Source organism: Oryzias latipes, chromosome 13, assembly GCF_002234675.1.
Source record: "Oryzias latipes chromosome 13, ASM223467v1".
Lineage (NCBI taxonomy): Eukaryota > Metazoa > Chordata > Actinopteri > Beloniformes > Adrianichthyidae > Oryzias > Oryzias latipes.
Genome location: NC_019871.2, coordinates 12,049,892 through 12,075,927, shown reverse-complemented (window position 1 = coordinate 12,075,927; position 26,036 = coordinate 12,049,892). Strand labels below are relative to the sequence as shown.

Sequence of the window (26,036 nt, the reverse complement as noted above, 5' to 3'; positions counted from 1 at the left end):
TAAATTAGCATCTAATTCATGGTAGATTTATTACTAACACATCTAGGCTGTCATACTCCAAAAATCAGATCATAAATTTGCCTGTTTTTTTCTTTTTAACACATTCACAACCTTCTTCACGCAAGTTCCCCTTCTGTAAACCTAACTGTGCGGAGTGCACTTGGCCATATTTTTCTCTGTGTGTGTTGCTGTAGCAGTTTGAGTGACTCACTGAGAAGCAGGCTGACAGGCGGGCTTTGGGCACCCACACCCAAGCTGGTGACAGCAGCTACCACCACAGTGTAACGGACGTCAGGCAGCAGGTCTGTCAACAAGATGGACAAAACCGCTCCATCCACAGTTCGGTTTATCTGGCTCTCCCACTCCACGTCGCTGGCCAGACACCAGACCTGACAAAAGCAGAGAGGGTGGCCCAGTGAGATCATTTTTCTGCTTTTGTGAGAGTGTAGAGCTTAATATGACTGAAGGGAGACAGGACAGACGTAACTAAGCGCAGTCACAACGTTTAACTAATATTTGTCAAGCATTTTCAACGTAAACTGAGAGCTTGGTCAGATCTACATCCTACATTTTTCAATGCATAATTATAAAAATATTTTCCAATGAAAAGTTCAGAAAGCATAAAGCATTTTCTAAAATCCAGTTTTTGAGAAAAACTGGATTTTAAAGCCCAAGAATTGAAATAAAAAATATTTACAACATTCAGTTGTAGGAAATTCATCGTTTTTTGTTTTGGGTGGGAGGCTGGAGCCTATCTCAACTAGACAAGTCCTTTGCAGTGTCATTATTGATTGTATATGAGAAATGGACTGAGTGACTCTTTCACCCTTGTTTTCCAAACAGGAAGTACCCGGTGGTCCCAAAACGCAGAAATCCCAAAGACTTTTCCAGCTATTGCTCAGTCATTATTTGTGTCAGAATAACCATTCTTGCTCTACTTCCTTTTTTCAACATGCTCTTGCTGATTCCTAATTTATTTTCTGTAGGGAAAGTTATTTAAGTTATATACTGACCAATCAGGTCAGTATGTGGTCTCACCTCAAACTTTCAAAATATTTGATTCAGTAGATTTTGAATAGCCCACTTTCAGGTGGTAGGGGTATTGTTGTTCCAGCAAGCTCCATCCTGATTGGTGAGAGTGTTGCCATAGAAACGTTGACTGGCTCAAACATGGAGAAGTCCATATCGCGGAAAAAAATGGTAACTGAATTGATTTATTTTGTTAAAGCCTGAAGTAAATCTTTATGGGTGGCGGCCCACTCACTCAGTCCGGTTCTCATATACAGTCAATGAGTATCAGATATAGACCACCAGAAAGAAACCATTATACTGAGAGAAAACCTTTACATAAGCAGAGATGTTATGATTAAAACCTGAACTGGAGGTTGCAGAGTTAACCACACAACCATGCAAGCTATTTTATTTATTTTGCTATTTATATGGGTGTTCTTGTTATAGTCACAATTGCCTTTGTGATGCATCAAAACTTTTCTGAGCACAAACACACTGAAGGATACACAGAAAAAGGAACAGTTATACGGTCTGATGCAAGCCGTCTTAAACGACACAATTCCAGTGTTGACCTTAATGTCAGACTATCCATCTAAGAAAGGTTTGTTTGTTAAAAAAAGAGGTATGGCTCATCCTCATTTAGTTCAAGGTTACATTCATGGACGCAGGATCAGGCCTTTCTGAAAAATGGTTGCTGAAGGCAGCCCCTCGCCCAGGTTGCCCCCATGGAACTCTTGTTCAGTCCCACTTGTGGGTTCCTAGGTAACACTCACAAAATAAAGTGGCTTCTGGTTTTTGAACCTGGACACTCGAATTTCCCCAGAATCCCTGAACTGATTCACAAAATATTAATTAAAAGACTGACCCCCACTTCTTTAGGATTTACCGCACTGTCATTGGATATAATTTTTAACTGAATTGGACTTGTTTCAGGAGTTTAGTAACCTACATCTGAAATCAATGAACCTGCCGTTCTGTATTGAAGTCACACATCTTTTTGCATCCTGATCTAATTCCTACAAATTAAATTAATTTAAGCGTTTTACAGACAAGAAAGGAGTTTCACTGCATTATACAATGGTTTTCAAATTTAATTACAAAAGTCTTCCAAATTTTGTTGCAATTGTGTCTTTTTTTTTCAGAAAATGACAAATCACAAATTTGTATTTTAATGTTTCTCACTTGCTTTCTCTTGCTAGACATTCATATTAAAAGACTCAATATTTCATTGTAATCCAGTCTTTGGTCATTTTCATTCTAGTTTTGCTAATGAGGTGTGTTTCTGCTTGTTCTTTTTGGGTTTTTGCAAAAAGAAAAAAAAACAGCTTGTAATTCATCTGACTTTAAATCAAGCCAGCATCATCTTTGTTTTTGCAAAAAGGAAAACAACAGGTTATGTGTTATCCCTGAGCCTCTAATACAGTTTTTTCTTCCTTTATCTAGTAGCTCAAACTTCCTGACATGATCATTCATTTCTGGAGTAAAGTACTCAGTCTGTTCCTTTGGGCCGTTCTTGTTCTGTAATTGTGCTCCGTTCTTCCTCAGATTGCCAATGTCTATGAATCAGCCAAGCTGTCATCCAGCCATGCTTCAGTCATTCACATTCTGCTTATATTCAGCAAAACTCAAATCTGAAGTTAAGATTTTCTTTCAGTCCTTGTTCATAGAAAAAAGGTTTACCCTTCCATTTTCTACTTTCTCTTAGTAACATGATATAATTAAAATTACCTTTGGTCCTGTTAAACCAGTAATTATAATCAGTATTGGGCTGATGCTGACAGGAAAGTACGTTGGTTTTTTAACAGAAAAAGTAGGTAGGACAATGCCACTAAAATTGAGTTAAGCTGAGAAATGTCAGCAGTTGGGAATGCGGGCATGCAGGAACAAATGAATGAAAGAGGGGCCTTTCAGGAAGACAAGAATCAGGCAGCATTGATGGATTGATGTTCAGAGAAGGAAGGACAGCACAAATTTGGATGAAGGTGAATTGGGAGGGAGAGGAACAAACACTGAATAGAAATACAAACCCTTTCCACAATTTTAGAATATTATGTTAAAGTGTATTCATTTCCATTATTCCATTCAAAAATTGTTTATATATTTCATAGAATATAGATTCAGAGCACACTGTAAGGTTGATTTAAAGTATTTTTGTTTATTTCTATATACATTGGGGTTCCAGCTCATGAAACCCATGAAAACTTGAAACTTGAAAAGAATTAAAATGCTATGGAGAAATCTGACCAAATTCTGCATGACATGAATGTTTTCAACTGAGTTTTACCAACTAATCATCTAATAAACTTACAGCCAATATTAATATATTGGTTTTGTTCAGTTCAAGATGAGGAAGACTTCAGGCTTGATGGCAAGCCAAAAGACCATCATTGATCCCCGCCATAGACATGGATAATAGACCACAAAAGTTCATAGCTAAGGAGACTGGCAGTTCACAGAGCGCTGTATCCAAGTAGATCAACAAACAGAAAGTCTAATTGAAGGCAAAATGTTGCAGGAGAAGATGCACCAGCAAAAGAGACGACTGTGGGCTTCAGCAGATTAACAAAAGACAAGATTCAAGAACCTGCAGACATCCAGAAAGAGTGGAATGGGGTGGAGAAACAGCTTCAAAAATCACCACATTCAGGTGCTTCTGTTAAATGCACCTGAATGTACCACACACAAGTGCATTTAAGGGATGGGCTACAAGTGTCGAGTTTCTCGGGTCAAGCCACTTCTGAGCCAGGGCCAACAGAGGAAACAAGAAGAAGGACGGGACTCTCTTTATTTGGGAAATCAAGGTCCAAGGGTTTGGAGGAAGACTGGTGAGGAGCAGAACCCAAGCTGCTTTAGGTCCAGTGGGAAATCTGCAAAGTCAGTCAAGATTTGGTCTGTGATTTCCAGCGCTGGAGTTGGAAAACTCTGCTTTCTTCAATCCAAGATCACTGCAACAGTCTACCAGAACATTCTAGGGGACTTCATGATTCCTTCTGCTAAGGATCTGGTTGGAGTTGGCGATTTCATCCTACAGCATGTGACCTGGCCCCCACCCATACTACTGAAGTATTGAAGATGGACATATCATTTTGAAAATACTGTATTTTTTATAGATTTGATGTAATCATAGTCTTAGTCTTTATTTTTTTTACAAAAACTGAGAAGTAAAAGGTGATTTCTCCACAGCATTTTAATTTTCTGATATTGTGTTTTTGGGAGTTTTATTAGCTGGAACCCCAATTTGTGTAATAAATAATACAAATAAACACTTTTCCATGACATTCTAATTTTTTGAAAAGGGTCTGTATATTATGATGGACGAGTTGGAGGAAGAAGGACCTAAAGGGATTGAGGAGGACAGGGGGTAGATGGATGAAGAAGGAGAAGCAGGCTGTGGTTGGGTTGGATTAAAAGACAAGAGCTTGGGCAAAATTGTTATGAAGTGGCTCGCCACACGTTTAAAGGAGAGTGTGAGACACACTCTCAAACCCAACAGATTAACTTCACATGGCAAGATGCACCAGTGTTCAGCAGAAAATCAAATGGAAAAAACAAGTACTGGCAGCTCGTGTGGGTGAGTAATTACTAAATGTTAATTAAAAATCTGTTTTTTCATAAAAAAAATCAATGCCACTGGGAAAATGACAACACAGCAGATAGGAAAAAGACCCACTTGTTCCACTTTGTTAGGCTGTCTCACCTTGTACTCACGGATGGTGCCGCTCTGAATGTTGTGAGGAGGCGATTCCCAGGAGACACTGATACTACAGCTGTTGGTGAGCTGCACCACTGACACAGCGCGAGGAGGAGCGCACAAAACTGGATGCAGACAAACACAGAAGACATATTAGAGTCATCAGTAACAGATAATGTTGTGGCAAAGCTGTTAATACTCCTATCATTTCAAATCATTGAGTCAAATAGTTTTAGGCTCATTTAATTTATTTATTTTTCTTTTTATGTTTCATGTTTTGTTCAAAATTAATATTGCTATTGAAAAATATTTAATGTTTAAACTTAAAAATATTTTTTCTTAATTATTTTACAGTTGGATTACATAGCTTTTTACAAGATTCATTGCTTTGTTTTTCAAAGAAAAAAATATTGTCTTTACTGAACTTTATACAGAATATTATTGTGCTAATATTCTATGTTTCTTCACTAATTGAATACTAATGCATATGAAAACATCTCATCTTTATCTAATACAAATATGAGATATAATACAATAGGGGAGCTTAATAGAAAGTGTAAATTTGCGCAATGACTGAAAAAATTGATGTTTTTAACTCAGTGGTAAATGCCTTAGTTACAACTGCCCTTGTGGGTGGATCTAGGCCAGAGGTGGGCACTGAGGGCCGCATTCCTGCATGTTTTCCAGCATACCCTGCTCTGGCATGTTCTAATTGGCTGGACACACCTGAACCAGGTAATCAGCCATGAGTAGGGCAAGATTATTGCCTGGACACACCTGAACCAGGTAATCAGCCATGAGTAGGGCAAGACTATCTGGAAATCATGCAGACACACCGGCCCTCGAGGCCTGGAATTGCCCACCCCTGATCTAGGCTGTCTGTGGGCAAAAAATGGGCAAATCTGTTTGGGGTATGAAGGTGGTTCGAACAAAGTGTTATGACCATATACTGTTCGGTAAATAAAAAAGGTTTATGCATGTTTTTTTACGGGCTTGTTGCTGGCGACAAGTTGTAGTGAACACTTATATAACATGTATGGGGTAAGAAAGGGGGAAGTAGGTGAGACACAGGCACGTCGTACACATTTTTCAGTTTTTCAACCCCCTCAAACCTGCTTCCTGCGCAGGGGGCCTGTAAGTGCTGTTCCAGTGATAACTGCCCTGTGCTTGCAGCCTGACAGTTAAAAATGAGGAAATTAGATGTAGTTGTGTGGACATCCTAAACGGGCCTCCTACAGGCACCTATCATCCCCTGTACACCCTTGGATGCAGCATTTGCACACAGTTTGTCAGTGGCCAGTGCACCTCACCAATGGCTAGAGGCATAAGGGTATGGTATGAATGCCTCACCTGTATGTACTGAGTGCATGCAACTTACATTATCCTTACAAATACTTCATGATACACTTCCCACACAAAAAGCAATGTGACTAAGGCCTAACCTTTCTGGTAAAAGAAAAAAGATAAAAAATGTTTTCTTTACCCTCCTCTGGGGTTCGCATCAGGAGTGTGATGCTATCATGACCCTGAAGTTCATTGAAGTAAGGTCTCATCTTGACCTCATACTCTGTATTACTATGTAGATTCGCCAACACGCTGCTATAGTCAGATGTGGCCTCCACGTCTTGGACCATCCAGGAGCTGCCAATAGTCCGATAAAAGATACGGTAACCCTGAACATAGGGTGACAGGCGGGTGACCTAAAATGCAAAAATTTAAAAAATGTTCAAGCTTCGACAAGGAATGGAGCAGAACTTTGAGGTAAGGTAGTCACAATAATGTTTCTCCTTTGAGACACTCACAGTCCAGGAGATCCTGGCACTGGTGGGGGACAGAACTACAGGTCTTTGCAGGTAGATGGACACTTCACCCAGCTCCTTCTGCACCTGTCTGTGGTCCACACCTTGTTCTGTTGGACTCCCATCTGAAACCACAGAGAAATCTGTTTGGTTCAGGTCCATGAAAGAAAAAATAGCACAGCTCAAAAGTGCATGGGAGAAAGAAAAAAAGTTGAAATTCAATATTGCTTACGGCAGAAGAACATCACACCGAGAAAGCAATTACTTCTGACACTGCAAAGCTAGATTTTTCAAACCCTCTCTCACATTATCGTCGTCCTACATCCACTTGCTCTCATTTCGTTCTCTAAAAAAAAAAAGGCTGAAATACATTTGCAACAGTGGAACTTGTGTAAGGCTAAAAAAAGTCTTGATTGAATTATTATTTTGTGACTTGTATAACTCACCCTGAGTTCTCACAGGCTCAGAGATGGGACTGGGGTCACTGAGGCCGTAAGAGTTGACCGCTCTGACTATGAAGAGGTAAACTGTGTTTGGGAAAAGCCCCACAACTGTGTGCGTCTCCTGCTTCACTTGATCCGCCACCGTTTGCCAGGTGCTGCCCACAGACTGGCTGCAGGACAGAAAAAATATAATTAGTCCAACAGAAATTATAAAGGGATAACAGTTTATTATCTAAAAATATCATTTCCCAGGATTATGCCTTTAATTTTCCAACATCATAGAAAGAATGAGCGAACCGGAACACGACTGGACTATTAAAAAGGAGGATGTTTGCCATCTCAAAGAGAATAATAATGATTCGCTGCTGCAATCGTGTATGTTATCTGGAGTGATACAGGTTTGATCAAAACTCTCAGCTAACTGCACATGGCCCTCTATCAAGATGGGATGAAACAAGACCAGCAGGTATTAGAAAGATAGATCTAAGTTTGTGCATAAAATTAATTCTCCAATATCTTCCTTGTGAGGTGATAGCTCGGATTTCCACAAACGATATGAAAAAATATTGAAGGGACCTTTAAGGCAAAGGTATGAAGGAAGTTGGGGTGAAGATTGAACTCCTTCTAGATTTTTGGGTCATCAATTTATTTTGAGCAAACTTGAAAACATCCATAAAACGTATTTACTAATTATTTCTAAAATTTAAAATAGCAACTATTTGAATTGCTCAGTATAGTTTAAGTCCCACTCCAATCATCTTTTGATCTATTGTAAAAGTGTTCCCAGTGGGCTTTTAATTATGATTTTGCCATTTTTAGCCAAAAATGTAAAAACTTGTGTTGTTTTCTAGGACATAGTTTCTGCAGAGTCGTTGGAGTTCATTAGAAATTCACTTCTGAGTTGTGGGTGGACCCATTGGTGTGAAGCAACACAGTTCCCCCTTACTCTCCCCGTCTCTTTTTACGTTCTCTACCGCCATCTTACAGTCCCTCAACCCCAACCTACCATTATCGGTGCAACAAAAATGGTGAGCAATATAGAAGCTGTACAGTTTTACTCCAGATGCCATCTCAGACAAGGAAAACAAAGACACACGTGGATCTATTTGTCTGCAAGTGGATGCATCAGAAGGAGCGAAGCCGGGAGCTTGTGGCCACCCTTATTTAGTAGATCACAAATAAGCTCTTTTTCGACTGGATTTTTTCGTCTGCTCCTGATTCACAATGATTTGAATAAAGAAATATTTAGAAATTTCTAGCTTAATTAGTTTTCCTTATATATGGGTTCTCCATCATCAGAAAAAATGCTACAAAAACATGTTAGAAACACCAAAATCACAATTTTGATCGGAGTGCGTTTTCATTTATTTTTATATTCCTCATTAGACAATTTGCTTGAACTTCTGTTTCAGGGCTTTGCTTTTACTTTAAAAGTTTTAAAGATCCAAGCACCAAAATAAGTACTTAAAAAAATTAAAATAAACAAATTTAGAATATAATTTAAAAAGATATATCTAATTGAATTGATAATTATAAATATCCATGAAATTGTTATGGCCATACCATCACTAAGATTAGAATAATCAAAACTGGATTTATTGCCACTCCCAAGTGGGTAAAATTATGTATATGAGTATGCAGGTCCAGCAGGTAAGAAATCCATTTATTACATAAACGTTTTGTGATAAAAATTTCAATAAGTCATGAATATGATAGTTTTTTTTTTCAATGATAAAAAGAGAAATTCCTCAAAAATATTATTTTATTTTCCTTATTAAAACAGAACAAAACCCAAACCTGCTGCCTCTTGAGCTGATATTGATCATTTTTATCCATCTCAGGTAGAAAGTAATCAAAATTACCAAAAAACAAAACAAAAAAAAAACAACAACAGCATCTGGTGTTCAGCTAAAATATATATAAACAAAGGTTGCGTTGTTAAAACGCTGATATTTCTTGAATGTTTAAAAAAAAACAATGAAAGGAACCTGTGGTTGTTAGACTGAGGACACAATTTTGTTATGGCCCTGATGGCAGAAAACTTGCTCATAAATAAGCACCGTAGCTTGCTGGATGATGGCTACTCTCAAACAGCATGAGTGCAGCGGAAACATTTTCCACAACTCCACAGAGAGGAAAATAGGAAGATAATTAAATCAAACAGGTCAAAGCTATTTTCTATCATCAAGGGCAGTTTTTTTTTCTCCCCCAAAAAGCAGTTTTGCCATTTAAAGAGTCAAGCTGCATTATAAATTGCTTTTCTGGTTGAATCTGGACAATTTGCTATTTTGCTGAATTCTCCTTAAGAATTTCTCACCGTTAAACTTTAAAAATCAGCTTGTTGGTGATGCTGCATGGGTGTGAAAGAAGAGATGCAACACCACAGAGACCAAGTTCCCTTTGTTCCTTTTGAGAGCTATCCAAGAGCAATGATGACAAGACGAGTGCATCCTTTCTTCATATACACTCACCAGCCACTTTATTAGGGACACCTAACTAGTATAGCGTGTTGGGCCCCCTTTTGCTTTCAGAACTGCCTTCATCTTTGGTGGCATACTGTAGATTCAACAAGATACTGGAAACATTCCTCAGAGAGTTTGGTCCATATGGACATGAAAGCACCACACAGTTGCTGCAGAAATATCTTCTGTTCTTAGCGGACAGGAGTGACCCCCAGTGGGGTCTTCTGCTGCTGTAGCCCTTCAGCCTCAAGGTTGGATGTGTTGTGCATCCAGAGATGCTCTTCTGCAGACCTTGGTTGTAACCAGTGGTTATTTGAGTTACTGTTGCCTTTCTATCAGCTGGATCCAGTCTGGTGATTCTCCTATGACGTCTGGCATCAACAAGGCATTCCTGCCCATAAAACTGCCGCTCACTGGGTGTTTTCTATTTTTCTGACTATTCTCTGTAAACCCATTGGAGATGGTTGCTCATGAAAATGCAAGTAGATCAGCAGTTTCTGAAATATTCAGACCAGCCCATCTGGCACCAACAACCATGTCACGCTCAAAGTCCCTTAAATCACCTTTGTTCTCCCTGGTTTGAACTGCGATAGATTGTCTTGACCATGTCCACATAAATCTATTGAGTTGCTGCCACTTGATTGGTTGATTAGCAAATTGCATTGATGAGCAGTTGGACAGGTGGGCCTAATAAAGCGGCCAGTGAGTGTACATTCCTTTTACTCCAAAAGTAATGTACAGTATGTGTCTGAGTGTTTGTGTGTGTGCTTGTTTGGGTTTTTTCAGGCTCTTTAATGAGTGAACTTCCTGACATGCCATGGACCCCTCACTTTATTGCCCCAGGACAGCACAGAGCTGCCAGGCTGACCACTGCAGTAATTGTTTCCTCTTTCAGCCGCTGCCCTCCTGGCTGATGCTCCCAGACATTTGTTGTAGCAACAATAGCCCTCTTCAGGACACCCGTGCTGCAGACTGAGGCAGGCGACTGTCACATTATAGCTTCCTGATGTCACGTCACGGAGCGGAGTCTACCTTGGGCAAACGACTATTAATGAAGAAGACTTCATTACTGGGGAACCCACTGTCTGAGGAATCTTTATCTTAATCAGGAGTGTCTGCTGAACTTCAACTCCAGGAGACTCATCATTAGGTAGAAAGCGCACAGAAAAATAAATGTTATAATTGATGCCTCCTGAAACACCACTGCTGAGCTTGCTTCTGGCTGTTTTTTTTCCCCAAAATCACACAGCGTCAGTCATGGTTTGTCACACATTACACACAACTCAGAAAGAGCAGGCTCTTATCTGCAGCTAACAGTGATAGTCGTAACCTTGTAGAAGGCAGCCAAAAGAGCTTGTGATGTTTTGTGTTCTAGTTACTGGTAATGACATTGACTGCATGCACATGTGGGAAAAGTTTCCTTGCTGATTAAACGAAATATACCATATACTATTTTTGTTGTTGTAATTGACCTGAAATGTGAACAAAGCTGATTGTAACCATTTATTCAATGTGCAATATACTTGTAGTATATAACATGTGCTGGATCTTGCTCAAGAGTGTCTGATGACAATGCAGTCCATTCATTTTATGTATATTTCAGTCAGTGTACATTTTGCTTAAGATTTTACATCGTTTTTCTGGTTCTTGTTTTGCAAAGTGCTTTAAACACTTTCAAAATAGCCCAGCTACGGTGGCCCTAAAGTGCAATTCACTCCAACAAATTACTTTACTCAAAAACATTAAAGATCACAACAATTTAAAAAGCTAAACAAACGATAAAAAGAATCATTACATTTTGAAAATCAAAACAAAATTCCAGAAACCAAAATATAACTCTGAAAAAAATGAAATGAAAGTGAAATATTTCATAAAACAAAAGTGATTTCCAGAAATCAAAAAGAAATGTTAAAAAACGAAACACAACAAGAAACCACAAAAAGTATGGGACATCGCTGATCGGATGATGATGTTTGTGTTTTGATGTTCTTTCAAATGTGCCTTAAATGTTTGCAAACTAACAAAAGTATAATGATTACAGAGCACATCCAGTATTGCTTTATGCTGAATAACCTTCAGTTGAAATGATGGACAAACATCATCATCCAATCACCGATGTAGTACTAACCTTTTTATTTTGTTATTGTGTTTTACAAAAATGTATTTTAAAACCCAAGGAAAGGATTTTGAAAGCAAACATTTAATATGTAATTTGCTACTTGGAAAGTTTTTTTATTTTTTTTAAGTTAACATTTTGTTTGTAATTAATGTTGATTTCAAAACTGACTTTTGTTATCATTACTCATTTTATTTCATACTTTTTATCTTTTATGATTTAAATCAAACTACTGAAAGCCCCAAACCTATTTAATGTCAATAACAAAAGATTCTTTATGAATCTATGTTTAACATAGCAGGAACCAAGAATTGCATTTCATCATCAGCTTGTTTATTTCTGGGCAGGGATTCCAGGATAGATTCCCAGAAGAAGGCCAACATATAATCAAAAATTGTGAGTACTTCTTTCACACTTCAGGTCATTAGAATGTCTTGTATATTTCTGTTATAAAAGGGAAGTCCTTCTGGTTTATGCCCTTAATGTAATACTGTACATTCTGATGACAAACACACCACCGTTTTTTTTCTTCAAACAGCTGATTTTCTATCATGACTATGTTCACCTTATGGAAGCATTAAACAGTGATACCACAAATATCAACAACTGAAAATGAGTAACTGGGCTCACCCAGCAACCCTGACCCCCCCATCTCCTCAGAAAAATAGTAGACCAAGCTTAAGAATACATACAATTGTATTTAGTTTACGTAAGCTGAATGTCACCATTTGATTGATCAGTTCTTCAAGTCACTAATGGATGGTCAATGGTGTCTGAACATCTGTGTGTATGAAGTACCTGAAGGCCTCAATAATGTAGGATGTGACCGCAGCTCCCCCTTCATGTGGATTGGACTGCCAGGTGAGAGTGACAGTGTTCTTGGTCACATCAGTCACCACGGGCTTCTGCGGAGGTCCTGGAAGCTGGATGTACTCAGAAACTCTGGATCCTGAAGAAGTCCCTTCTTCTGCAAAGCACAAGAGGCAGGCTGAACTTTCATCCTCATTAAGGCAACAGATGGGGCTGTTCTGAAGAACAACGGCAGACTGTGTGGTTTCATGACAACAGAGGTGTGAGAGTGACAAAGTGTGAAGTGGGAAAGAAACAAAAGCAAGTGGAGAGTTTTGGTTTGAGTACCTCTCACATTCAGAACGCCACTCCAGCTCGATTCGCCTGTGACACTGGACACCACACATGTGTACATTCCAGAGTCTGTGTCCTGTTAAGCAAAAACACTGAATTTATGATAGAATCCATAGAGGGAAGTCAGAAAAACAGTTCTGGGATGTTTTTTTCTTCTTACAATAGGAAAAGTATTTAACCTCTGATAATTTTGCACAATTGATGAAGAAACACTTATTCCTGAATTGCAATAACTTAATTTAAAAAAGAAATAAATTCAGCAAAGAGGAATAAAAAAATACAGATTAATTGACATTTCAAAGAGTGCCACTCTAATCATCTTCAATTCTAACCTTCAGCTTCCCAGAAAACCCTTGGTGTGTTTCTTTCTTCTTGTGTTTTTGGGGTCACGGTCATGCTGGCTGGAATACTCATCCATGACCTACATTTAATGCTCTGACTCACCAAAGGTTTTCACCAAAAAAAAAAAAAAAACTGACAGACTGGATTCCTCTCCCTCATAAACAAGCAAAGGAGTTAAGATTCAAAACTCTTAATTTTGATTTGGTGAGGATTGACATCTTATGAGTTCAGTTTTCTTGGTTTTCTTACATGAAGGTTCGAGTTTTTAACAGTCAAACTAGTTTTCAGTTTTCACAGCTGTTACTGCTTTAGTTGATTAACCCTCAGTGTATTTTTCAGTGGCCTTCAGTCTAATCTGTCTTTTCCCTCAGTAATGACTGTCAGGTTTTGAATTTGTCACATTAAAATCGATGGCGTAGTTTTTGTAATCCATCTAACTGTTTTCCAAACCTGGTTAATACCTTTTGGGGTGATGGGGTTCCTGGAGCCTATCCCAGTTACAGTTGGGCAATGGTGAGGTACACCATTGACGGGTTGCCAGTCCATTGCAGTGCCACACAACTACACACTCTCATTCAAACTATAAGGACAATTTGGAGTTATTAATAAACCACTGAAGCCTGTTTTTGGAGCATGGGAGGAAGCTGAAGTACCCGGAGAAAAGCCATACATACACAAAGAGAGCATGCAAACTTCACACAGAGAGGTCCCAGCTGGGAGTTGAACCAGGGTTTTCTCACTATGAGGCAAAAGTGCAAGCCACTACAGTTTAACTGTGGCTTTTGTCAATTTTAAGTTAATTTGTTAAAATGAGTTACACCCAAAAGTCTCTGTCTTCTGCATCAAGGTCTTCCACAACCACCATTGATTACAGATCTGTGGGCATGGACATGACAGGTAAATGTGGTACATTATAGGATTAAGGTTAAACCAATTTTAATAAAAACAATCAACAAGTTTCTTTCTTTTTTCTGATGGGGCATTTGAAACATTTTATGAACTTGAAGTGCTTTTGTTTATGAGTAAATCTTTAAAGACATTTTTTGTCAAGCTTTCAAAAGTGCTTTGATTGTTTAAAAAAAAACACAATTAAAATAAAAACAACTGAAAGTGGTCAGATTGCTTCCATGTTTGATGGGAAACAAATCTATGATTTGAGGAATAAAATTGGTGAGACTGAAAGGTTTGGTCCACAGCTTCTTTGCAACACAACTGCTTGTGAACAAAATAATGGAGCCAGTCATTTAAATATTCGTGCATTTTGTGGTAAAAGTACCAAATTTGGCACCCTCTTTCCGAAAAGCACAGTGGCCACAAGAAAAAAAAAAATATATATAATGGTATTTTCTATGTACCTCTCATTTTAAACACAGCATTTTGTGCATGGACAACCCATATTGTTGAGACTTGGCCAAATAGACATAGAGTATTTTTGTAACAATTGAGTGCTGCCATCTTTACAAATTGCTGCCATTTTGGATTTTTATCGTGGCTAACCTGCTTTTCCGAAAGAGGAGATCCTAAAATCCATGCCAAATTTGGTTCTTGTGCCACAAAATGCATGATTTATCTGAAATGCCAAACGAACCAGCTATGCTAATAGGTTTATGTTAACAAGCTCTCCAGACCTGTTTAGTTTTGTAAACCTAACATGACGTTGCATTAAACTTCTTTAGCTAATTTTATGCTAAACCTGAATTCACTAGGCTTGAAACAAAGACATTTGTTTCAAAATTAATTATTTTATTTTTTATGTTCTTTCAAAACCTTCCAAGATAACTATATTGAGAAAAATTGGAAGATTTGGTGAGAAAGAGCGCCCCTTTTTTGTTTAAGCCTAGACAAAACATTTTAACAAAAACATTTAACAAATATACAAAAATACAGATTTCCAGTTTTCAGGAATTCTTTTTAACCAAACATGGGTTTTTATTAACATAATTAATATTTAGGTTTTGCAGTTTGTTTTTGTTTCCAAATTAAGCTATATTTAGCTGGTAAATGAGTTGGGTTTGGGCTATTTTTGTGGAGCAGACTTTTAAATTGTTTAGAAAAAAAGGGTTTTAATTTTTTTTTTACATTTCTTTTACACAGTAAGCATATCTAATAAGGGTGTTTTGATACGGCTACAGTCTAAAACATAGTATATTGTGATCATTGTAATATTTTACCAGGAAAATAGTTAAAAACAATTTATGTTTTTGGCGTCAAAATAAATGTATTGTTTCTAAAACAAAAGAAAATGAAACAAAAGTATTTCTGTAAATTTTTCTTGTCTTATCAATATATGGTCATGAAGTTTACCAGAAGAAATTTGTTTTTGTTTTATTCTTTTTTAAGTAAATGCAGCCTTCATTGTATTACATCAATTATGTCATTGTACCGAGGGGCTTCTAATTAGGGCTAAATTACATTCATCAAATGTTTTCAAGCTGAAAATTATTGATGAAATTACCGAAGAAGTGCAGTTAGACAGCAATTAAAAAGACAGAAAAAAGCCAAAACAAGCTGCACACAACACTGGAACTGGATACAGTGCAGCTTGAGCAATGGAGCAAATCATTGTTTATGTGGAGCCTTTGGTATCTCTTCTCTGAAAACTGCTGCCTGTTGCTTATGAGAACAGCCAGAATAGACTGGAGCGGGAACACTGCAGGTCATAAAATCCGGCACAAAAAAAAAGCTGAAACGCATCAAAAAGCTCAACTGAGCTGCAGGCGAGTGCAGCATTGTGTCATAACTCCCTGCAGGATTGTCGCAGCTAAACAGCACCCTTCTCTGCACGCACAGATCTATGATTCATTGTTAAAACACCGAGTTCAGTGTCTTTCACTGCACACATTTAAATGCATGTCATGCAAAAACACTGTAATTATTTCCCACCAAAACTATCAACAAAATAAAGCTAAATTAATTAAGAATTTCTGCAATTTATTTGGTTGCAGATTGAACACAAGTCTTGATAAAGGTAAGAGAACGCAACAAAACAATTATATTCAATAGTTGAACATTAATTAAGCGGCGAATACTTCTTAAAGCATGGTAAAGGTAAAAGCTTGATTATGTCGTGTCGGATTTGTTTGTCTGAAATTCTTTACAAAGCTGCTTGACTAATCAAGCAAAAGAAAGTTAATCAGCTGCTTCGAAAATGATTTCGCTGGGGTTGGATGCTTTTGATTTGCAAATGTTAATTTCAGAGGAAACGATAGAAATCATTTACATTTGTCCTTGTGCAAAAGAAGTGAAGCCATATAACTTGTTTTACTTCTACCAAGCTGTAATGCTTTCAAACATCAGTGATGTAAATCTAATCAGTATTTCACTGTTTGATATGAACTTAAAAAAAGGTTGTATTACTTTTTACACAACAATAGCATTTTGCAGAATCACATCTGCATTCTTCTTTTGTTTTTTTCACTTTTTGCGAGAGGGTTGTCTGCTTTCCTTCAGTAATGGGGTTTATTTGCTTTTAAGCTGTGCAAGAGAGGTCTGTTAATTGATTTATGCAGCTCAATATTCCGCAAAACATCAACCAAAAAGGTCTTGTCCTTTTTCTCTGCCCCATCGTTGGGAGCGGAACTGTTGAAGGCGCTTGCGTGTTCATCATTGATCATCAGTTGTTCAGTAACAGAAGGAGACAGGCAGTAATTCATGTTGTGAATGTAATGCCTCTGCTGTAATGTTCTTTCATTGTACAAAATGATGTTTCCTTATTTTACAAGCTATTTAGAAATTATTCTCCCCTGTTTTTCTGGAATGTCAAATTATTATTATTTTTATTATTATAAAATATTATTAACTTTTTTTAATATAACAAACCCTAAATCAGTACCAAGAAACATTTAAAATAAACTAATTAAAAAAAATCCTTGGATATGTGTTGGAACAATGTATATAAGTTGTCTCATATTTGCTTTTTTATGCATCACCTAGCTATACATAGGTGATATAATCATGTTTACAGAAGTGTCTGTGTCCAACTCTGTTTCACAGAAAGGTGGAGGTGACACCCTTGGGAGAAAACAATTATCTTTGTGTCTTTCCAGCATCTTCCTGCAAACTTGTGTGTTAACTGTGTCTAGAATGCATCGAAGGACGTTCTGTGTTAGTTTATCCGTGAGAAAAGGCTTTGCAGGTCCGAAGATGATGTGGGAAGACTGTAAAAGATAGACATGTCGCAATTAATGTTTTCTAATCGTGCTGCAGCTGTGCTTTCTTGCCCCCCCTTTTAGAGCACAGCGCATGTGTAACTTAGGGAAAACCCAAAACAATTTATTTAAGGGGGAGAGCAGCAGAATATGCATCAGAGTGGAGAGAGATTGTTTCTGGGTGTGATCTCTGTTTGCTCTCCTTGAAAAAGGGACATTTGGTCTGTTGCCTTTCTTTCCTTTTTGAGTTGCTCTGATGTTGCAGGTTGTTTGAACCCAACAATAAGTCTCACTAATTTAGTTCAATTTTCACCACACAACCACAATGAATGCATCAGCATCAGAAGCAAGTTTACCATCGTTGGGGTGTGGAGATATCTTGAAGCGGCAGAGAAAGAAAACAATTTATGATTTGCAATGTTGTTAAAGTAGTAGTCATGGGTGACAGGGTAGACTTGACATTTAAGGGAGGGGTGGGGGCAGATGACTTTGGAAGGATGGCAAAGCAGCGGAGTGGAAGGCAATTACAAATGAAAGTATCAAAAATGTATATTTCTAACTGTTTTATTATTGTTCTTGTTTTTAATTTCATTTAAAACATTACTTTTATTATTTTCGCAGTGCTTAAGGAAGCTTGTATGGATCATTTCTTCATCTTTGTTGACAATGATACTTGATGGGGGGGGGGGTCAAGTTTAGGGAAAAGCTTTTTACTGGAGGGGGCAGCTGTGGCTGTAGCTCTGCCCCTGATTTAAAGTCCAACTCCTATAATCTCTTGATCTACTTTGAAAAAGTTCCCACTAGTTCTATTTATGATTATGCTTTTTGTTTTTGCCAATATCAAAAAAGCTGTCGTTTTCTAGGATATAGTTTCTCCAGAGCAGCAGTAGTTCATTTCTGAGTCGTGGTGGGATTGTCGTTACCGAACAACATCCCCCCCACCCACTTCCCGTCATTAATCCACTTATGAGCTCCCCCGCTAGTCAACCCTAAACCTAACATTAGCGATGCATCAAAAATGGCGAGCAATATTGAAGTTATCCAGCCATACAGTTTGGAGCCAGGTCTGGCATCTGGTCTGGCACCACGTGTGGCACGATGAAAACAAAGACATACTGTAGATGGATCTATTTGTCTGCAAGTATATCAGAATGGAGCAGATCAGGGAGCTTGTAGCCTGTCCAATATTTTTTTTACAATATATAAACTATCTTTTCCCAACTGCATTTTTTCATTCCCTTCTGATTCAGAATTAATTGAATAAAGAAGTATTGAGAAAAGCAATTTTAAGCTTAATTTTCCTAATAAATGTCATCCATCATCAGAAAATTGCTACAAGAACACATAAAAAACACAATTTTCAAACAAACGTTTGAAATTGCATGTTTGTTCTTGGTTGCTATAGAATTTTGGCAAAAAATCTGTTTCCCTCTTTTTATCAATTTTTCCCCCTAAAACACCAGAATTTGCATTTTCCTTACAAACATTTGTTTGTAAGGAAGTTTCAGACTACATATCGCATCAATCGTAACTGTTTATTTGCATCTGTGCTGTTTCTTATAGTGTCTGTACTTAACCCATAACCCTAACCCTAACTTTTTACATCTTTTTGAGTAACAATGTTTTAAAGCAGTGCTCCTCTTTACTATAATTGTATATTCTCCGGCTGGCAAACAAACAACCGATTGTAATCCAGCGTAACAGTTCCATCCATCTTATCCATAATCTCTTTCATTTCCTTTGGCGACTTGCCATCTTTTTCTTGTGTCTCTAGTATCTTTGTCTGATGTCAGAATAAAGTAAAAGCTTTTTGTTTTTTGTTTTTTTAATCATCCTGGTCATGTTAAGTCATCCATTCATCCATTTTCCAAACCCACTCAATCCCTTTTGCGCTCACGGGGTTGCTTGAGTCTCTCTAAGCCATAATATTGGGTACACCTTGGATGGGGTCACCAATCCATTGAAGGACTGTGCAACAACGCACACACACACATATACACGCACACACACACTTATATTCACACTTAGGGACAATTTAGAGCCAGGAGAAAATCCATGCATGCACAACGATAGCATGTAAACCTCACATAAAGAAGACCAAACCGTGATCCAAACCCCTACACCACTGTGCAGCCCACCATGCTAAATTGTCGAGTTTCCTACTTTCCATTTTTGGTTTTGTTTTATTCATGACTTTCAGTTTATTCTACTTAAAATCTGTCATGTCTACTGTCAGTCTCTTGCAATTAGATCCTCCACAACCACGTAACGTTAGGTAACGTCAGCCAATGAAAATATATAAATATTAAATTCTCCAATGTAATTAAAAAAAGAGATGGCTGGCACCCGGTTTGTAAACATGCAATGGGATTGAGCGCTATGAATTCCCGGTATTCCCTGGTGGGACCTCATGGAGTCACAGTGGCTGTAAACATGGCTGTTGACACGACTCATATGCATGAGCCCACATGCTTGTGGCCTAATTCTGGCTCTGAGCCAGTCTGAGGAGTTACCATCAGACCCTATGAGATCATCCTCCACAGAGTCGACTTCTGGATGACAGACGGTACAGCAGGCAGGTGGAGCTTTCTTATTTCTTATTTTTTCAGCTAAAATATTGATACCTGTTTGGGGCATCTGTGGGCTGAATATTTTTAGCCCGTCACTCGTCATCTCCATTTCTCCTCTTTTTCCCTAATGTCAACCCCTCCATGCCCCGCTAATGCATCTTTTCTGTTCCATTGAGCACATTGGCATGTCAGATTCCCCCTCCCCGCCCCAGAGGTGCAGCGGACCGAGTCCTAATGTTTACTGCACACTGCTGCGGAGACCCAGCAGGGCGAGGAGATGAATAGGCAAAGTCCAGCAAGAAGATTTAATTAAAAGCCAGTTAGATGATTAATCAGCGATAGCTGGTCAATTAATGAAATTGATGCTGCTTTTGTATTGTCCTGCACACACTCACTGACCTCAAGATGAGGTTACGGCACAAAGGGGACTCCTGAATCCTCTTCCATCAAGGCAGAGCACATTAGCATTTATAAACAAGCGCCTTCATTAACATTACAATTACACAGCGCATGAGCACATAATTGCGCTGGAGAGATAATGCACTGCCTTAAAGAGACTGCCCTTTGAATCTCAGTCTCACCTTAATTTTGCCGCCGAAAATGGAATTTGGGATTGAAATTAGATAAAGATCTGTCAGCGTGTGGGCTGCCGAGAAGGTGACAGGAGGTCAGAGATGAGACGTCCTATTATTCCGCTGGGTTTTTGTAGTTTTCCATCTCTCAGTTCTCCTTTTTCTTCAAAGGAAGGCATACTTTCACAGCCTAACCTTTCCAAAGCCCTTCCCATAAGCACTCTTCTCGCACATACACACCTTTACATCAGTGATTTGCAACGTCCCGTTCTCCATCAAGGTTAGTCGGAGTTTATTTCCCTGAAGTCTCTCTCCGTCCTTCTCCCATGAGATCTTCACTGAAGTACCCCTGACCACGCGACAATGCAGCTGCACCGTCGCACCCAGGGAGACGGTCTGGTTGGCGGGGCCTTGCCGGATGATTGGAGGGATACGCCCAGAAGGACCTGGCGGAGGAACGGAAACAGAACACTTACAAACACCAAACAGCAAAGTGCCAGCTGTATGGATGCAAAACACTTTAGAAGCCAAGCAGGCGTGAAACAATCAGCAGTAAAAATCATAAATCTGTTGTTTACAAGCTGCACAAAGAACATTAAAGTCATTCCTCATCCAGCATGGGCTCCTACTAAGCAATTAGTGTGTTTCCCCTCATTAGCTGAAGATGTGAAGTAAACCTCTGGAAGGCTCAGACATCATCCTCAGCATCAAAGTCTCACCTCCCTCCACCTCCAGCAGTGCCTTGGTCAGCACACTTCCCGCCACGCTGATGGCCTGGCACACATAAAAGCCAGAGTCCTCAGGGTGAACATCCGTGATGGTCAGCTCTCCACTCTTGGAAACAGAGTATCGGCCTGACTGTGATGGTGGCTGACCAGGAAACAGCAGCATCTAGACACATGTACACAACAAAAATGGGGAAAAGTGTCTTACTCTAACCACTTCTGAAAGGAATATAAAAAAAAGATAATTCTAAACAAAGCAGAAGAACACCAAAAGAAACACAATTCAGTTTAAATACACCCCGCTGACCCATGAGACAGTAATTCTCTTAAATCTTTATAAAATAGTTTTTGACATTTGCAGTATTGCATTTTATTTTGACACAGTGGTAGATATCATTCTCAGAACCACTGGACATCATTTGAACAAAATATACATTTACCTGAACAGTAGAATACACTGGTGTTGCTGATCAACAACAAAGCCCATGATTTGAAAAAGTAAAAAAGCAAACAAACTGGATTTTCTGTAATCACAAGGGAAAGCTTGATTTAGTTTAATGTGTGGCTTGTGGCTCTTCAAATCTTTTGCCTGATATTATTGTGTTACATTATGTCATGTTACATGTGTTTCATTATTTCAACAGTTTCTGAGTTAAGTCAAAACAATGCATGAATACTGGATCTAAACTGTATTTTGGAACTGAGTGCCTAATTCCTAAATTATGATAGAACCTCCGCTGTGTTTTACTATGGGACATATATGTGTAACTGTGTTCTGTTCATTTCATGTAAAGAAAAAATATTCATTATCAAAAAGCATGACTGAGTTTATCAGTTAGCAGAAGGGCAAGAAGTTCTAACTTTCACTAAAGAATTCTGGATATCACTTGTTGGTACTTTTTTTTTATTTTCTGTCCTTTCTTTGGTCTTTTTCGACAGATTTCTCCGTGGTTTAGTGCTCTGCTTCTGATACAGCAGAAAAAGCACACTTGTGATTGCTGAAGGTCAGCCTTAAGCCCTTTAAAGGCCTGGGTGGCCAATTTTTCCAACATCAACCTTTGCAGACATCTCCTGCTGAGTTCTGTTATAAGGCTGAAATCTTTGAAGCATCTTTACAGTTTTTGTCCTGTGGACTTTATATGGTTACAAAAATCCAAAATCAGATTTTTTATTATGAGGCTTCCTTTTTCTCTCTTCAAACACTCATAGCGAGAAGACTGAAAAATGTCCTTTTCTTCACTGAAATATCTTATTTCACAGATTATTATGAAACAATAAAAAAAAAATTAGAAGAAAATACAATAATGCCACATGTGCATTCAATCCATCACTCGCTATTTCTATATATACTTCCTTTCAGTTCTTGTTGTTTATTGACTAAAATAGCATATTTAAAGACACTTTTACACAATATGCATACATTTCCAGTAAAAATTTAAAAAATTGATTACTTAATGAAGATAAAGTAGGTGTACTTATGCATCAGCAAGACCAATTTTTAATTTTTGGGTCACAGAATAATATTTACATTTTGATAACAAAAAGGCTCCACACATTTCATTACTTGTTTTTAAAGCTATTCTTCTTTTTAATCACTAAATCAGTTTTGTTTACAGAAACAGCAAACCACCACATATTCCACTGGCTTTTTTAATTTTAGTTTTTATTTTATTTACTTATTTTGTTTAAATTAACACCCAATGTGTTGCATTTCTTCTTACCAACCTTACTGTTCTAGACATTAAGTGACTCACAATGTTTCTGCCCCAAAAAATAATATATATTATGTTTAAATACAGTTTTGCATGATATGCATTCTTTTACTACTAAATCTATTCAGTATAATAAGTTAGTGGAGATCAGGAACTTGTAATTTTGCATTGACAAGACAGATATAGAATTTTCGTAGCACAAAACTATATAGTTGACATCCTGGCGATTTAGTGGCTCCACACATTTTATTATTTTGTACATGTTTCTTAAAGAAATTCCTTTTTGATCATTAAATATTTTCTTGTTGAAGTACCGGCAAACAGTACAATCACCACGTCTTTTACTGATATTTTTTTGTTATTTTACTTTTGTGAGCTAATGGACACAGCATTACCTGACAAAATAACCTCCAATGTGTTGTTGATTTTTTTCTTTGCAAAAAGTAACACAATTTTTAAAATAAGAGTGGTGTTGTTGTTATGGAGGCTGGTGCTCACTCACAGTTCTCTTATGTAGTTTTTTTTTTTTTTTAAACTGACATAGATGTGAATGAGGGGGGAGCATCAGTCTATTCAGCCATCCATTTCATTGCATTAAGAGGCTTAGATTTCAGCAGACCGACCAAGGTTATGCGGCTACAGATAATCCACCAAATATAGAAAAATACTCCCCAAGCAGCCACGCCACAAGTATCCCGGAGACTGACAGCACCCAAACCCGTAATCCCTGTTGGTGAACCCAGCTGCTAATTGAGCGGGACTGTTTGAATAGCTGAGGGTAATGTAAAAGGAGGGCAGCGTGTCTGCAGGTTTGTCCCAGGGAAGCGATTCACCCGCCTGGCACACCTCCAGTAAACTGCCTTTCTTTCGCCCACTATTCCTCCACCCTCATCCCAGTAAGTGTGCTCTGGTTGCAAACAGGAGGAACATTTGTTGTCAACATGAAACATCCTCCAATATGACACCCCTCCCCTACTTATGCAAAAGTGTCTAAAACGAATGTGGGCAGCTTGAACAAAAAAGGTGTCATCATCAATTCAGACGAAACCTGCCTGTGAGTCACCGCCGCCTTACAGAAGAACTGTGAAAAACTGTGCTTAGTGGTCTGTTGAATAACAACAAAAGAGGTTCAACACACATGTATAACAATTCAAAGACAACCATAACACAAATTCTTTTGTCCGAAATGTTGCTCCCACTCCAAAATTCACCATCCCCGGATGTTTTTGTGCTCTGGTAATGTTTCTTACCTGGCTGCCCTCTTTCTGCCAGAAGATGGCAGGTGGAGGGTTTCCTGTTGTGCCACACTGGAAGGTGACGCTCCTCCCCTGGGTGGCAATCTGGTCTCGGGGCTTTGTAGCAATCTGTGGCGGTACTGGGAGTATAAAAGGGACAGGGAACATCCATTAGAGGGCTGCCTTCTGCATTAAAATTACATTTGTCTTTTTTTTCTTTTTCTTTTTTTACAAAGCTAATGACCTAATTCTTCAATCTGAAGGTTGGGGTGGGGGATTAGGGTTTTTGTTGGAAAATGGAAAATTACAGAAGTCACACTAGCAAAAAGACTTGCTTTCAAATTGGAGTTTTTTTTTCTTCTAATAATAAAGTCTCTTGTGAGGAACATGCTGTTACATTGAAAGCTGCAGTAGTGATGCGTCATGGAGTTAGCTGACTTTTGATGCTGGAGCAGGTCCTACTTTTTGTACACTTCAGAAGTCAGGTGCTCTTTCAATCACAGGGTGTAAGGGAAATGCTACAATTACTGTATCGAGCAATGTGTGATGAGTCACATGTTTGAAAGAGAAAAATATTCTTGGATGAATTCACAGAAAGAAAGTGGAAAAATAGAGGTGAATGGTTACATTTGCTGCAAATCCTGGATGCAATCTTTAGCAGTCAAATATTCATCAACTCCATTTTGTCAGCGAGCTCAAGTCCAGATCATCCCAAACAAATAGAAAAACACAAATGAAGCACTATCCAGTCTCATCCTGATGACATTTACACTGTTATTTTTGGAAAGGTATGACACTACTAATTTCAGATCCCTTCATGATCCACGCCAACATCTTCTGCAAATTCCCACTGACCACCACCTAGACCTCCACTCTGTGTAATTGGCCGAAACTGTTCTCTAACCTGCGTTTGTCTTCCCTTCAAACGTCTGCTCGATGTATTTGTGCGCTCACACAGGTAAAAAACAATCATTCATTCTGCAGGGTTTCCTCCAGCTTCAAGCTCAAATCTTTTTCGACAAACATCAAATATGTGAGTAATCTAAATGGATTCTGGAGCAACGTGAGTGATGCTTCAACATGAATTTGGCCGTAGATAGGAGAGAAGTGAATCGTCTGTGATGTGGCTCATTCTCACCGAGAGACACTCTAAACAACATCAAAGCCACGTGAGATGTTTTTGTGAATCCTTTTTTTTTCTTCTGATAACATCTTTTAGCAAATATGGTGTTCACTCACACACAAAATTTTGACACTTTCTCCTCACAAGTTGTGGAGGTCTGATGAGGGTAACAGAGAGTGACCGCAGCGGTTCAAGAAACAGTCGTTCATCGATTGTTTATCTGTTTTTTTTCTTTCATCATCTGATAAAAAGGAGTAAATCCATGACCTACTGCCAAAAGCAGGAAAAATACTGAAGCGGAGCAGGGTCTGTTCACTAGGTAACCTATAAGTGGCTTTTTTTTCTCAAAGGCAAGTCAATCACCTTTGAACTTTCATGTAAAATGGGCCAAATTTACAACAGAAATGCAAATAATTTCAAAAATCTTTTTCAATTCTTTTGCTAAATAAAAAAAGAAAGAACCTTAGAGAACCCAAGAAGAATTCTCTTCTGGTTTTTTAAGTGAATTCGACCATTTTTCTTTGCTCATTTTGGGTGGCAGCAGTTTAAAGCAGCCAAATAAAAAAATACATGAGTACACAAATTGAACCACTTGGGTTCTTTAGGGTTAAGAAATCAGTCATGGAGGTGAATAATTTTAGATATTTTATTGTTCTAATTTTTCATTGACAACACACTTGTGCACATAAGACAGTGTGACTTGATTGACAGTTCTTTCTTTCATTCTCACATCTAGAGTTGGGTGTGTTTCATCTTTTTGGCTTTATCCCACAAATTAATCCATGTAATGGAAAAATTTAAATTTAAATTAGCTTAATCATTCTGGAACACTTTTTAACAGCTATAAATTATCGATTGATCAATGATTGGACCCAAATCTACATTCATTTGTACCATGTTGGCTAAACTAAATACGGTAACCTTTTCACTCTAGACAAAGAACA

The 26,036-nt window shown here is 38.2% G+C and overlaps 1 protein-coding gene across 4 annotated transcripts in view; it reads right to left on the bottom strand.

The window, feature by feature from the left end:
- Positions 1–26,036, bottom strand: part of LOC101168884 (roundabout homolog 2) — an 80,264-nt gene that overhangs the window by 16,679 nt on the left and 37,549 nt on the right. For all 4 annotated transcript variants that reach the window (XM_011482443.3, XM_011482444.3, XM_020708200.2 and 1 more), the window contains exons 7-16: positions 23,985–24,109; positions 21,017–21,188; positions 20,538–20,743; positions 12,660–12,741; positions 12,321–12,489; positions 6,948–7,114; positions 6,505–6,626; positions 6,186–6,402; positions 4,709–4,827; positions 212–389 (exon numbers count right to left, since the gene is read on the bottom strand). In XM_011482443.3, the coding sequence (XP_011480745.1) occupies positions 212–389; positions 4,709–4,827; positions 6,186–6,402; positions 6,505–6,626; positions 6,948–7,114; positions 12,321–12,489; positions 12,660–12,741; positions 20,538–20,743; positions 21,017–21,188; positions 23,985–24,109 (1,557 nt within the window). The remainder of the gene's footprint in view (positions 1–211; positions 390–4,708; positions 4,828–6,185; positions 6,403–6,504; positions 6,627–6,947; positions 7,115–12,320; positions 12,490–12,659; positions 12,742–20,537; positions 20,744–21,016; positions 21,189–23,984; positions 24,110–26,036) is intronic.